The 15,527-nt window shown below is 45.1% G+C and overlaps 1 protein-coding gene across 3 annotated transcripts in view; it reads right to left on the bottom strand.

The window, feature by feature from the left end:
- Window positions 1–15,527, bottom strand: part of ppp1r9a (protein phosphatase 1, regulatory subunit 9A) — a 62,057-nt gene that overhangs the window by 8,929 nt on the left and 37,601 nt on the right. For all 3 annotated transcript variants that reach the window (XM_034241145.1, XM_034241146.1, XM_034241144.1), the window contains 7 exons: window positions 13,360–13,413; window positions 12,468–12,697; window positions 11,534–11,630; window positions 6,967–7,099; window positions 5,341–5,423; window positions 4,104–4,245; window positions 3,922–3,991 (listed from right to left, as the gene is read on the bottom strand). In XM_034241145.1, the coding sequence (XP_034097036.1) occupies window positions 3,922–3,991; window positions 4,104–4,245; window positions 5,341–5,423; window positions 6,967–7,099; window positions 11,534–11,630; window positions 12,468–12,697; window positions 13,360–13,413 (809 nt within the window). The remainder of the gene's footprint in view (window positions 1–3,921; window positions 3,992–4,103; window positions 4,246–5,340; window positions 5,424–6,966; window positions 7,100–11,533; window positions 11,631–12,467; window positions 12,698–13,359; window positions 13,414–15,527) is intronic.

The following is a 15,527-nucleotide window of genomic DNA, read 5'->3' on the forward strand; positions in this document are numbered from 1 at the left end:
CGGGTAAGGCAATGGGGATCATGGTGGTGCAGGAAAGAGCGAGATGGCTCAACCTCACCAACCTCCCAGACCGGGAAAAGGAGGATGTGCTGGATATGCCCATCGTTCCCGAGGGAATTTTCGGCTCCGCTCTTGCTTCCATGCAAAGGAGGTGTGAGTCGAAAAAGAGGGAGGACGAGGCACTCCACCTCTGCCTCCCTCGAAGGGTCCAGCCGCTGCCTTCGCAGCAGCAGTCCTTCGCAGCAGCAGTCCTTCGCCCAAGCTGCCTTGAACCCTGCTCGGTTTAAAACACCGAAAATGCAGAGGTCGCAGCCCGCCCCGAGTCCCCAGCCCAGGCTGGAGACGAGGGCGAGCTAGCCCAGAAAATCTCCGGTTCCGGCTGCAGCTCAGGCGCAGCCAACCCAGAATTTCGGCCAACAGGCGAGGAAGAAGAAGCGAGCGGCGTGACAGCCCCTCCTTCTCCCCTCCGTGACAGAGCTGGAAGTCCACGGTTCCCCAGCTCTAAATGTGTTCCTGCCGCCTCGAGAGATGCCTCAACACCATCCTCAAGTCCGCAAAAACACATGTCACAAATCTGTTTGTTCCTCTGTCATAAAACATTTGCCGCTGACGCATCCAGGCTTCAGGCCGAGGGCGCAGCTCAAAAAAATTATAAGAAAAACAATAAAACCAATAAACAGCCCGTCAACTGTTCCCCTTCTGAGAGCAGCTACGGCATCTCTCAAAAGGCGGATTACAGGCGGGTCTGTGAAGGCACCACCGTCACGCGCATGCGCAGTGCCGGCTGGGGTTTTAAAAGCACCACCGCCACGCGCATGCGCAGTGCCGGCTGGGGTTGTGAAGGCACCACCGTCATGCGCATGCGCAGTGTCGGTGGGGATTGTCGAAAAGGGGCACCACTGTGTTCAGACACTAGAGGGCCCCATAACACAACAAATAGAGACTCAGAGGGGAAGAGATGTGACATCTCCACTGGCTCTAAGGAGCATGCAGTGGAAGATGCTCACATCATCTGCTTGGGTTTTCAAGACAGTAACACGGGGCTACAGACTCCAATTCGCTGTCACCCCCCCTCGCTTCTCGGGCATTCTGCATTCGCAGGCCCGAGGAGAGTCAGCCCATATTCTGGAGAAAGAGATTCTCTCTCTCTCCTAGAGAAGAGGGCTATATCTATTGTACCCGCAGAGCAGAGTCAGGGCGGCTTCTATTCCAAGTACTTCCTCGTTCCCAAACGGGGAGGGAACGGAATTCGGCCAATACTTGATTTGAGGGCTCTGAACAAATATCTAAGAAGATATAAGTTCAGAATGCTCACTCACACATCTCTGCTGCGGCTCGTGCGACAAGACGACTGGTTCACATCAGTCGACCTGAAAGATGCGTATTTTCACATCCCAGTATATTACCCACACAGGAAATATCTGAGATTCGCATTTCAGGGGATCTGTTATGAATACAGAGTACTCCCCTTTGGTCTGTCTCTCAGTCCAAGGGTGTTTGTACGATGTACGGAAGCCGCGATAACCCCGTTAAGACAACAGGGTATTCGCCTGGCGACCTACCTGGACGACTGGCTGCTTCTTGCACAGTCGGAGCAGGAGGCTGTTACGCAGACAAATGTCCTCGTAAAGCACCTGCTCAACCTGGGTTTCATAATAAACACAGAGAAGAGCATGTTGTGCCCCGCGCAGACTATACTCTTCCTGGGTTTACACCTGAACTCGGTGCCCTTTTCAGCTCGCTTGTCAGCGGATAGAGTGAAAGCTTTCAGAGCTTGTCTCGCTCTTTTCTAGCTGCGCAAACATGTTCTCTTCAGATCATGCCTACGATTGCTGGGGCTCATGGCATCAGCCATCCTGGTCGTACGACTGGGACGCTTAAACATGAGGGAGTTTCAGCGCTGGGTGGCCGCCCTAAAACTAAACCCCGCGCGCCATGGCGCGCGGAGAGTGATGGTTACTGTGAAATGCGTAATGGCACTGCGCCACTGGCTGCACCCGACTTTTCTAGTACGAGGTGTGCCTATGGGTGCTGTCCTTTCACGGAATGTGGTCACCACGGACGCATGTCTGACAGGTTGGGGAGGTATTTATGAAGGTCGCCTGGTGAGGGGTCTCTGGAGCAGAGACCTCCAGCGGGCACACATAAATTACCTGGAGCTTTTAGCGGTGTTTCTCACCCTAAAACGCTTTCTGCCTTTCCTCAGGGGACATCACGTCCTCGTGAGGACAGACAATACGACCACAATATCGTATATTAACCGCCAAGGGGGTTTGCGTTCTCTCCAGTTACACACACTGGCGCGCAAACTTATCCTATGGAGCGGGAGACGTCTCCTCTCTCTGAGAGCGACGCACGTACCGGGAGTGATGAACCTCGGGGCAGATCTACTGTCCAGAGGTATACCACTTTATGCAGACTGGACTCTACATCCAAGGATTGTGAGCCAGCTGTGGGTGCGTTACGGCAGAGCCGCGGTGGATCTGTTCGCATCGAAAGACAACGCTCAGTGTCAGCTGTTCTTTTCGATGCGCGATCTAAATGCACCGTTAGGCGTGGATGCACTCGCGCACAATTGGCCCCCGGGCCTTCTGTACGCGTTCCCACCCCTGGCTCTGATACCCCCAACTCTGGCCAGAGTGAGAGAGCAACGCCACACACTTATCCTGATAGCTCCGCACTGGCCAGCTATGTACTGGCTAGCGGAGATATATCAGCTGCTGTGCGGGCAGCCATGGCAGCTCCCACTACGCAGGGACATACTGTCCCAAGCGGGGGGGGCGATCTTTCACCCACACCCAGAGCGCTTGGCTCTATGGGCCTGGCCCGTGAGTGGTACAATCTAAATACAGTGTGACATGACGCTGACCCTGGCAGCTGCCAAGCGAGCCAGTGGCACTCATGCACTATCTGTACAGTTTTCATGCACTCAGTTTGCCCCAGGGCAGACAGAGTGTGGTTGAAGCCTAACCCTGCCTTTATCTTAAGGCGGTCGGTTCGGGTACCACATTTGACATTGAGGCATCCTCCCCGCCACTGTATTCCTCCGGGGAACAGCGGCCGGATTTGCCGTGTCCAGCCCGTGCTTCACGCACGTACAGGGACAGATCAAGGGTGCTTTGTCATAATGACCAACCCTGTGTCCTGGGCTAACCCTTACAAGGGCAAGCCTGTTACTAAGCAACGGCTCTCCCACTGGTCTGTGGAAGCAATTGCTTTGGGGCTCATACGAGTCAGAGTTCGCAGGCACCCTCGGGTCCGCGAGCTCTTTCGACTCAGGGTTTGGCTGCATTCTGGACTCTGTCCAGGATGTCTCCCATCAAAGACATTGGTGCAGCGGCGAGCTGGTCCTCGCCGCTCACTTTTGTCTGCCTCCTAACAGGCTGGATGTTCTGCTCCCAGTGTGACTCAAGCAGTGCTGGGCACCTGGTTGAGTCAGAGCTCTACCTGTTAAGTTCTGGTTGGTTTGGTGATTTTCGAGATAAGCTCGTCTGGCAATACGGGAGCTACAATTTCCCATAGTGAGACATCGAACGGAGTGTTATGAATGAGAACTATAGGTTACTTACGTAACCCCAGTTCTCAGAGTAACATGAAGTGAGATGTCTCACCAGACGGCCCTCCTTGCTATGGTGAAGCGAGAAGAGGTGCTTATTTTGAATGGCGCATGCGTCGTGGCGCAAGCTACTTATAGGGGGTGATTTCCCTGACGCTGACGTCAAGATCACCAGCCAATCAGGATTGGCGTAATGAGATTGATGCTTCTGTTTGCTCCGCGATGAGGCGCATCCCATAGTGAGACATCTCACTTCATGTTACTCTGAGAACTGGGGTTACGTAAGTAACCTATAGTTTCCTATTGAATCAGTTAAATGGTATGTGATAAAAAAAAAAAAACAATTCTGCTGTGTGTCCTCTTACCCAGGATCTGTTGCTTGTCTGTTTTCATCCACACCGTGCGAGGGGCTTGACATGGCAGGAGACTGAGAACCTGCGATCACAAACATCCCTCATTGAGATCACAAATGAGATATATTACAGATGTTTTTGGGACTATTCAATCTTTTATTATTATTTTATTATGGGATGACGTAAGCACTGACCTGCAGTGGACGGATGGTGCAGTGTTCGTCTGGGGGAGCTCTCTGCGCTGCCAGGGTCTCTGAGGACCCCTCCATCATAAGAAGCCACACTACGAATCGAACCAGATCGACTGTGGGCGGGACTGCCATGCCCCTCTGAGACCTGGAGACAGACGTAAAGGGAGGAAAGAGAAATAAAGATGAAGCAAATGGAGGAGAAGGGAGGGGGAAATGTGATATGAGGGCAGATGAGGAAAGAAAGAAAAGGTTGGAATTGAAAATGAATGGAAATACTGAAAGAGAGCTCAGAAGAGGTCACAAAAACAAGAAGAAAAAAGTGCAATCAAATGAAAAGTGTTCCGAACATCCGAAGCTGCAGACTAATCTGAAAGAAGTCACTTGACATACTTTCACCATTTCTAATTCATCGCCCTGGTTTCCCCTGGAAGCCTCACACTGCCTGCCAAGTCTGATCTGAAGATGTTCATCCAATCTGAACTCATCGCTGCTCTTGCTGAGTTAAGTTAGCCTTTCATCCAGAAGGACACAGTGGCTGTTATAATCGCACCGGGAGAGACGAGGAGTTGTGACAGCGCCACAGACTCAGTTAGCGCTGCAGAGCAACACGTAGCAATTAATCTATTAGAGGAGCACAGCGGAATGGACAGGGGGAAAACACACGAAAATATGCTAATGCACACGCACGCACACACACACACACACACACACACACACACACACACACACACACACACACACACACACACACACACACACACACACACACACACACACACACACACACACACACACACACACACACACACACACACACACACACACACACACACACACACACACACACACACACACACACACACACACACACACACACACACACACCCTGTGGTAAATTAAAGACAATCACTTTAAGAATATTCTAATAGGAGTAGTAATTATTTATTAATGTCACTTAACAAGTAATATGCCATAATTGTATTATACCTAATTATGAGTATATTTGTATTCATAGCAACATTTCTTTTTAAATGTTATATGGTTTTTAAAGTAGTTAAAAATAAATATGTGTACAACTTTATTCCTCTCTGCACCATTATACACCAAATCACATTTGTGTGTAAACCTTGGCAATAAACCTGATTCTAAAACACACACTGGTTGATATTGTAAAATCAATTAGAAATCTGTTTGCCACTGAAAAAGGAAAATGTGCAGGTGTGTGTGTTTTGAAACCAACCTCTCCTTCAGTGGAGCTGATGCTGTCTCGGACTCTCAGGCTCTTCTTCTTGCTGGGTGAGTATGGAGAGCCCTCCCTGGGGTCTAGAGTCACACACACAAAGGAAAGAGAGAGTCAAACCAACTGTGATTTAACTTGACATCATAAAAAGAACACACTGTCTGATCCATTTGTTCACCAGAAGCCTTTGTCCTTTAATTATGTGCCTTTCTTTCTTCTGTTGTCTTATTAAGAATTACTCCATTTAGCATGGCTGAATTAGTCTATTAAAAATACATCAATGCAGTAAGAATATCAAGTCCTCCCTCAAAAGTAACACCAATAATTAGGCAGGCAATTATCATATTTCTGCTCATTTCCTGAGTGCACAGGGAGACGCTGTCAGGAGACAAAAACTGAAATCATTTCATCAGCTTCTGTCTTCTCCTCCCACATGTTCACTCTCTCCTTTACATCCTGTTCCAGCAGTCTCCCCCCCCCCCCCCCCCTTGTTAATATTGCATAATGGAATGCGTCACTCGGATTAGCGCAGATCCAATCACTCTCTTATCCCGTCTGCACTGTACAGTATCAGATATAGTCTGTGCACACTCCACTCTGACAGATGCGCTCGCTGAAATGAAGTCGGCGGAGCTTAAAAAGACTTGAGGAGAACAAAACCAGACAGATGCGCTCAAAGGGATTACAAGTTTGTTTTTGTTTGCAGAGGTGAAACTAGGGTCAGAGGTGAAGCGTGTGTGAAGTTCAAAGCAGAGGAGGAGGATGTGTGTGTAGGAAATCCAAGCATCAGTGTGTGTGTGTGTGTGTGTGTGTGTGTGTGTGTGTGTGTGTGTGTGTGTGTGTGTGTTTGTATTGTATTACATTTGTGTTTCTGAGCCACACAAGACGCTGATCTTTTTAAAATGTCCTTCAGAGGGCAAGAAAGTCAATAAACTGCAGGGGCTGAAAAAAGGGTCATCATAATGCTGATGGGATACGTCATCATGGCTTATGTTTTAGACAAATACATCTTGGTACTTAGTCAATTATTTTATGCAACTGGGAAGTTTATTTAAGATTGTATCAAAACTATATAGAGATGTTCAGGTGATCTATTTATCTCCTATTTGACCGGTCACTAAATGTATTAATCCATTTAGACCTTCACCTAGCCATGGTTAGAAAACAACCTACTAAAACATTTTCTGAAATATCTACCAAAGTATTCACTGAAACCTATACTTCTTAGTCTCTGAAGCAGATAGAAACATGAAATAAAAATAATTGAGAGCCTAAATAAATAGTTCTGCATGTTAGGAAACATCAATTGTCTAAGAGATATATGGGAACATCTCACACGTTTGGCCGTTCAATAGGAAACTAGAGCCAGGAGACTGTTAACTTTGCTTAGCATACATTTAGGGAACAGTGGGAAGCAGCTAGCATTACTTTGTTGATATGTTGTGAAAAATCAACCGACCGACTAAGCTCAATAAATAACATGTTTAATTTGTGTTATGACAGGTAGGAGCGTAGTATTGATCTTTTTACCTAATTCTCACTCTGAACAGTTCCCCAAACTATTAATTTAAATCTATATAATAATAATGCTCCTGGAAGTGAGTAGGGGTCCCCTCCCATACTCACCTCTGGCTGCTGCCGCTCTGTTGGGGCTGCTCTGCTGAGCGCCGAGCCTCTCAGCACTGTTGCTGTTGTTGTTGTTCACCTGGATGCCGTTCTGCTTCATCAGCTGCATTAGCTCCGACTCTAATGTTACAATCTGCGGAGGGAGAGTAACCGATCAATGTTACTCAATCGTAGGCACTTACCTGGAGAAATAGCTGCTTTGAAGCATTGACATAAAATTACTACATGACAAGGGTTTATCATATTATTTATCTTTGATTCCTTTGTTTGTGTGGTGTACTTGGAAAGCACCAGTTACAGTAAGTAACGTATCAGTTTAGTTAAAGCATTAGCCTGCTATCTTGCTGTTGGATTAAATTATAGATTATACTGTTTTCCACCACTCGTGCTTGTGCCCAGTTGACCACTCACCCTTCACAATGCAGTGCCACAGAAGAATTAATGCTCACTGTGCAGAATAATAGCCGGGGACAGTTAGGTTGACTGCCCATTCGACTGAGGGGCATGGCCTGAGCAGAAAACACCACAACTGTCATGTCTTAAGACTAGAAAAGCAGAACATCTATACAGAGTTCGACAATGGAAACAAGTGCAGGCCCCTGGACACAGAGTACACCTGCTGTTACTGTCCAAGGAGGAGAAAACCTATGTTATGTTTACGAAGCCTTGCAGAAAGAAATCAGAAGTGGGGGAGTGCTGTTAATAATGTTTTTGATTACTAGATTTAGATTTATGTAACACATCTACAGCCTATTGTAGCCGTTATGTGCCAGGCAGACAGGAGAAGTGCAGCATTCATTATACTATTTTTGCTTCAAGGACATTTTTGGCAAACAAACAGTCATTTTGCACACACATACAGAACAACTTAAAGAGCCTGTGACAGCATCCCAACAACTGTTGTGCAATGAAATATTGGGCTACTAGTAATCTCGAACCGTCAGTTTAAAAAAGAAAAAGCGATACCGTTCCGTTAAATATCAATAATTTCGAACATCGCGGGGAAATTCCTTCGACTCAGTACGTCCACACAGCAGCTTTTCAAAAATCTTGAAAATCTTGGAGCTGGGCGTGTCTGAAAGCTTGGGGATTTCGCGACCAACAACCAATCACATGAATCTCCCGCCCCCGACATACAAAGCAAAAAACCCCGGTTCTTCTCCACTATTTCTTTAAACATTTATGAGATTAATGTCTATGGTGCTATTTTATGCTACATTCCATGCTGGCTAATGATACTGTCTATGCTTGCTAGCAATGAAGTAAACTAGCAACGAAGTAAACTGGATATAAAATCCCCAAACAAGCGAAAACCTACCAGTTTCCCCCACTGTCTCTGCCTCCTCCCTCCATGCCTGGTTCCTCCGGTTTGTATCCCGGTAAGTAAATAGGGACTGGTCATAAAGAACCGGGTGATTTGCTACCGCAATAACTAAGTTCTCCTCCATTTTTGTTAGGAATATAGAATGAACTGCGGGTCTGGTTCTCCCAGCTTGCACGCGGTTTGATTGGCTAGCGCTTGAACTGTCAGATTTGCATACACGGATCTGATTGGCTGTCGCTTCCAGCTCAGCCTCAAAAGTTGAACATTGTTCAACATTGGAATCCTGAACACGGCCCGTACACACAGCAGCTTTTGGCGATTTGTCCACCGCTTCCAGCGCGTCTCCGCCCATTGACTTTGAATGGGGATGACGTCACTTTCCCTCGCTTGTCGCCGAACTGCATTGTGGGGGGGCGAGGCGAAGATTTCCAGGATTTTCAGGATGTTCAGGATTCCAAAGTTGAACAATGTTCAACTTTTGAGGCTGAGCTGGAAGCGACAGCCAATCAGATCCGTTTATGCAAATCTGACAGTTCAAGCGCTAGCCAATCAAACCGCGTGCAAGCTGGGAGAACCAGACCCGCAGTTCATTTCTATATTCCACAAAAATGGAGGAGAAGTTAGTTATTGCGGTAGCAAATCACCCGGTTCTTTATAACCAGTCCCTATTTACTTACCGGGATACAAACCGGAGGAACCAGGCATGGAGGGAGGTGGCAGAGACAGTGGGTGAAACTGGTAGGTTTTCGCTTGTTTGGGGATTTTATATCCAGTTTACTTCGTTGCTAGTTTACTTCGTTGCTAGCAAGCATAGACAGTATCATTAGCCAGCATGGAATGTAGCATAAAATAGCACCATAAACATTAATCTCATAAATGTTCAAAATGTTAAAAAAATAAATGTTCATCATAGCCCTTCCTATTTGACAATAGTGTAGAAGAACCGTTTTTTTTTGCTTTGTATGTCGGGGGCGGGATATTCATGTGATATTCATGTGATTGGTTGTTGGTCGCGAAATCCCCAAGCTGTCAGACACGCCCAGCTCCAGGATTTTCAAGATTTGGTCAAAGCTGCTGTGTGGACACACAACATCCTGGAAATCCTGGAAATCTTCGCCTCGCCCCCCCACAATGCAGTTCGGCGACAAGCGAGGGAAAGTGACGTCATCCCCATTCAAAGTCAATGGGCGGAGACGCGCTGGAAGCGGTGGACAAATCGCCAAAAGCTGCTGTGTGTACGGGCCGTCATCATTTTGAAGTTTTGGGGGAAGCCGGAAGTGACGTCAATGCGGGAACGCTTCACTGTGCGGCGAGAGAGCCAAACACGGACAAAGTGTGTTGTCATGCGTAGAAATGGTGAATTACTGAGTTTAGGCACGTTAATAACGTTTTAATGAAGTTGACTACAGTATATTCATATTTGTCAGTGCTTTCATGTCAATTCGGCGAACATAAACATAAATGATCGTGGTGAAGATGATGATTACATTAGGATTCAAAATCGGTAGTGAGAGCTACTGAATTTCCTCCCGTCGGATGTGATATAAAAACAAATCCATTATTTTTGTAGTTGTAAACTCAAGTGGATGAAACTACATTTTATTAGTGCTTTCATGTCAATTCGGCGAACATATGATAGATTAAATGATCGTGAGAATGATGATTAAAAATCGTTTGTTTGAGCCGGTCTGCATTTCCTGATGAGAAAACAAACCGATGCTTTTTGAAGTTGTAGTACACCAACATGGATTAAACGTGTGGTTTTTTCACCACAATGTTGGGGAAATTAATGGATAAAATGCACGGATTATTATTATTATTCCCACTCTGATCGGGACATTAGGTCCACCGTTTCCCCGCAGCGAGGCTCCCCCCGTTGACAGTTTACGTGGGCTGGGTGCAGTGGCGAACTGGCCATCGGGACGAATCCCGATGGGCCGGTACCGAAGTGGGCCGGTCGGATAAATCACTAGCACATCCCCCATAGGCGGCGCGTGAGGCTCAGGTTTGGGAAGGCTAAATAACTTGTTTTACCTGACGCTGCCCGCCTCCGGCGTCTATAGAAAAGAGATCAACTCCGTGTGCGGAGTTTAAATCTCTCAAGTCATATTACAGGATAAAGGAAATACAGTTTAAACTGCCGTATGCAGAGAAGACGCCGACGTGTCGCACTTATCATTCATATTACATCATCAATCAGATCATCGATCATATAATATCATAATATATCATATATTTCCTTATCTGAGTCAGCTTCTCCAGCCGTATCTGGCCGTGCAACACTTACAGTGTCACATACTGTACGCAGAAGTATTATTTTAAGCAACACATTATGTTGACGAAACACTCGAGTCAAATGTAATTAAAGTCAGATCCACTGGTGTCTTAGACGTCAACGCGCTCTCAGCTGGTGAGAGAAACCCTGGCTTGATTTACCGAGTTGATAACCAGCGTCGTAGGACCGCTTAGCGAGATCTCGTTTGTTAGTTTGTTGTTGTTAGTTTGTTTGTTACTCAAACATATCCAGGGTATGTTGAACTGGCTTCGTAGTACAGGGCACAGGTGGCTGGCAGCGCTAATGTCAAAGACACAGACATTGCATTATATTTGTATTTTACCAGGATGCAGTGACACAAATATTTACATATTTACGTTTACTATCTACAGCACCCGCCGCCCCTGACATCCCCCACTCCCCCCGTTGACAATTTACTAGAGGTACCGAAGTGGGCCGGTCGAGAGTCCCGGGATGATTTTTAGTCCCAGTCCACCACTGGCTACATGACCGTATGATCGCCCATATTGACGCACCTAATTCCTAAACTTCTAACAGAACAACATAAACCGATCCTTCAGCCTCATATGAGCTCTCAGACACGTTCAACATTAAACCGTCATCGCTGTCTGAGCTTGCTGCTGTGTGCGCCATCGTGTTTACATGCAGATGCTGGGATCCTGAACGGTGCAGCTGGAGCGCTGTGCCCGCAATGACGTCACACATCATTTGGCGGGACTTGAAGAACCCCGAGAAGATCCAGAAAATGGTCAACATTGAAGGGCAGATTAATGGTTATCAAAGTACAAATATCCAAAATCAGTTCAGTCACGGTTTTCAAGGGGACAATATTTACTCAAATTGATGGGTTTGGATGATGGGGGAAACTCGTGTCACAGGCTCTTTAAACACGGAGAGGCTTACAGGAAAAGATGGATGTTAGAGATAAACAAGATGCTCTGGTTTACCCTGACTTGCAGTCCCTGGATCTCTGCCAGGTGAGATTTCTCAGCCTCCTCCAGCCGCCTCCTCTCCCCATCCTCCTTCTGGATAAACTCCACCTCTCTGGAGAGAAGAGAGGGAGGGGAGTTCGTAATGTGGTGAGTAGGTGTATGCCCACTCAGGGAAACAAGATTTATGTGTGTGTGTGCACATATCTACAGCTAGAAAACACACATTCATGTCCATCTTAGGAAATAATCAATTCCACCATTTCCTCTTGCCTGCTTTGCCCTCTGCATCTCAGTCCTCTGCTACAGATCAGCAGGGAGAGTTTGTTTCATCATTTAGCTTCCAGTTGGCCTGCAGGGCCACAGCCAATTAGAGGCCGTCAGACTGGAGCTGAGCTGGAGAGGTTGTGATGGGACTGACCAAAGAGATCAACGCACTGAAAAGCAGGGGAGCTGCGCTGCATGAGAATAGGAGACTCTGCTCTTACTGTTGAAATTGAATAAGACTTCGGCAATAAAAGAGCTGCTCTGCCTTACAGATGGAAATGCTGCAGATAATTTTCTTTCTGCTCATTGAAGCAAAGGAAGCTGTAAAAAGGAATAATGAAGGAATTCATTCTAGATGATTTATTTCAGCGAATGTTTAATGGCAGGATTTGTGAAAGGATCTCCTGCTAAGAAGTGAAGGAGGTATTTTGGAAGTCATTTAGAGCTGTTAAGTGTCTTTCTTTGCAAGTACACAGTTGGTTCGAGTTGGGATGACATTTAAAATGTGTTTTCCTCTCTTTAAGATCAAATCTCCGGAAATGTTGGCTATGGCTATTGTCTATTAACAATTCACCAAAAATAAAAAAAATGTATTTCTTCTTGTAAAACAGAATATGTGCCAAGATAAGTTCTTACACAAGCAAGCAAACACTCAATCCAAGATGAGCATGACCATTAAACTTACTTCTGCTGGAAGTCTTTGATGAGTTTCTTGGCCTTGTTGTACTTCTTCTCCAGAGTTTGGTACTGTGCCTGCGCCTCCTTCAGGTGTTCGTTGACCGTGTGGCAGAGGGTCTGCGCTTCGATCCAGTAGCTCTCCAGCTTCAGCATCCTCTCCTTGTTCTCCTCGATGCTGGCCTTCAGCTGGCTCTTCTCCTTCTCCCAGCGCTGCTTCTCCCTCTCCACTGACGTTAGCTGGGAGGGGACAAGACAACTTAAGTTGCAACAAAAAGGATGTTTTAAAAAGAAAGCTTTTATATTTTACCCTTCCCATTTACTATACAGTTTGTTCCTATAACCAAAGCATTTGTAGTTTTATTTATATTGACCGCAACTACATGAAAATGTGCAATAAAAAAACCTAGATTTTAAAGACTGGGAAGGACATTACAGAGAGTAAAATGCAAAAGTCTGAGCAAAATCACGTTTTGAGACCATAAAAGGCATCAATTAATTTTTCTGTGAAAGTGGATCCACTCTAACTCTTTTAAGCACCACTGCTTGGGTGAATGTAATCATATTAACTCTCAGCACTTTAATTTGGGAATTAAGGTGATTAGTTCATTAACATTTGACGAAGCATATCAATTAAACACTTGTGTATTTAAGAAAACATAAACACATGCATATACGCCGAAAAATAAAAAACTGTGATACCAGGTGCCCTAAATCACAATTTGTAAAGGCAACTACTGCAGCGTATTACAAGAAGCTTGATCAGATAAGATTAGCTACTGTTTTTCCTGTGTCCTGTCCTGACACTATTCCCACATCTCCCTCACAAATAGTTTGAACCTCGACAAACTTCTGTCCTTAGCACCCATTAAGCCCGCACACTGACAGTCTTAATCTCTTACCTTGTTTTTAAGCTTCTGGATCTCGGCCTCCGTCACTGTGTGTTTGATCTGGAGCTGTTGGAGCAGAGGCGGAGACAAGAGGAGATAGGAGAGAAGAGAGAGGGTGGTCAGTGATCAAATGCATGGCTGGGCAGAATCTCTCTGCTGTGGATACTGTGAGAAGGACCGAGGCAGCCGAGGCTGTCCTCTTCTGACAGCAGACAGATCCCAGCTCTGACACACAGTCTCAGAGGAGAGGTAGGAAGAGGAAGGAGATAGACAGATAAAAAGCTAGATACTTCAAACATTTTTTTATTTTGCATAGCATTACATCAAAAAAATCTGTCACTTTTTCAATACAATTCCATACCCTATTAAAAACTGATTAAATCTTAATGCAAAAAGGCTTGCGTATCTGTGGAAGTGTATCATGGATAGAGTTGGAAATGGAGAGAGGGGAAAATGAGTGATGCATGGAAGTTGCAATGAGCAGTCGTTTGCAGGCAAGCAGAGCGGGATCGAGATAATGACAGAGAACTAAAAAAGAAGATGAGACAGAGAGAAAGAAGTGGATGTGGAACTAGAGATGTGGAAAGAGGAGCAAATGAGAGCTATAGTAAGTGAGGCAGAAACACAGAAAAGGGGTAGAGAGGACTTTGGTAAATGGATGTATTTATATAGCACTTTTCCAGTCTTTGCCATCTCTAAAAGCACTTTTATAACACAAGTCAATATTCCCCTATCCACATGCAAACTGGTGGCAATTACTTTGGGAGAATACCCATGTGATGTATGTTCTCAGACTGCTGAAGTCTCATATTAAGTTCACATCAACTTTTCTTGTTTTGTTAGGAGGGCATTTATAAATGTCCTGTAATGATTTCAATACAATGTGAACCTATACTTGAAACAGCTAAGTCCATTCAAAGTTTAATTATCACTTTTCTCACAAGCTTACAAAATAGATAAAGTAAAGTAATAACTTTGAAACGCCAAACTTAATTCAGTTTCATGATGCTGAATGCTGATAGTATTGATACCATCTTGTTTCTATTTGGCAACCGATGATGATAAGAACAAGTTGTGTTATAAAAAGATATGTTATCTGACAAGCAACAAGAGTAATTTATTACCACATCCTCTTTTTATTATTTTTATAAAAGGCTTATCTGGTTGTCAGGTTGTTGTGCAAAATGTATCAAATGCAGCAAAGGATGAAATAGGAAATGGGAAAGTCCTCAAAACGAAAACAAGATGAAAGTCTGCACTGTGAGAGACAGAGGTGAAGAAACTGGAAGAAATGTATAAACCCTGTGACTAGGGATTGCATTATAGTTTTGCTCGGTATCCCCTGCGGTGTCTGCTGTGCAGCTGAAGCCATTTGTTAAATGTGTCAAACAGCTATTGTGGCAGTCTACAGAAAGACTCAAGTGTTACTGTGCCAAAAACAGTAGTGGAGTGTTCGATCGATATCAGCCGCTCCCCACAGCGATGAAGATAAGAAATCAGTTAACAGCCAGTGAACTCATTTTCTTTCATTTTCATTAGGACAGATGGGTCAGAGTTCATTGGTACAGATGGGTCAGAGTTCATTGGTACAGATGGGTCAGAGTTCATTGGTACAGATGGGTCAGAGTTCATTGGTACAGATGGGTCAGAGTTCATTGGTACAGATGGGTCAGAGTTCATTGGTACAGATGGGTCAGAGTTCATTGGTACAGATGGTGGCAAAGTTCAACAACATGGCTTTCTATTCTCAGAGGCAGGTCCTGTGACTGAAATGTTCTATATAATCTGATGACTAAAAAAGACTCAACAGTTTTCATTGACAAAAAGTAGACTCAAATAATTAGTTTTCTTTGACTAAAATAAGACTAAAATGCTCAGACTTTTAGTCGACTAAAACTTGACTAAATAAAAACAGGATGAAGGTGACTAAATATGACTAAAACTAAAAAGAAAATGTAACACAGGACTAAGACTAAAACTAAATTAAAAAATAGCTGACGAAATTAACACTAGTCTCACGTAGCTTTTGTGTTCACGCCAATAATCTTCCAGATTAGGAATTAGGGAGGGTAAGCAGATCTGAGATCCAGACAAAAAAATGTACTGTAACCCAGCCGAGTAAAAAGGGCTGTTATATTCCATTGTATCTGTGTCTTTTGTTGTTTTATTGAATTCACTTT

This window comes from Gymnodraco acuticeps, unplaced genomic scaffold, assembly GCF_902827175.1.
Source record: "Gymnodraco acuticeps unplaced genomic scaffold, fGymAcu1.1, whole genome shotgun sequence".
NCBI classification, from domain to species: domain Eukaryota; kingdom Metazoa; phylum Chordata; class Actinopteri; order Perciformes; family Bathydraconidae; genus Gymnodraco; species Gymnodraco acuticeps.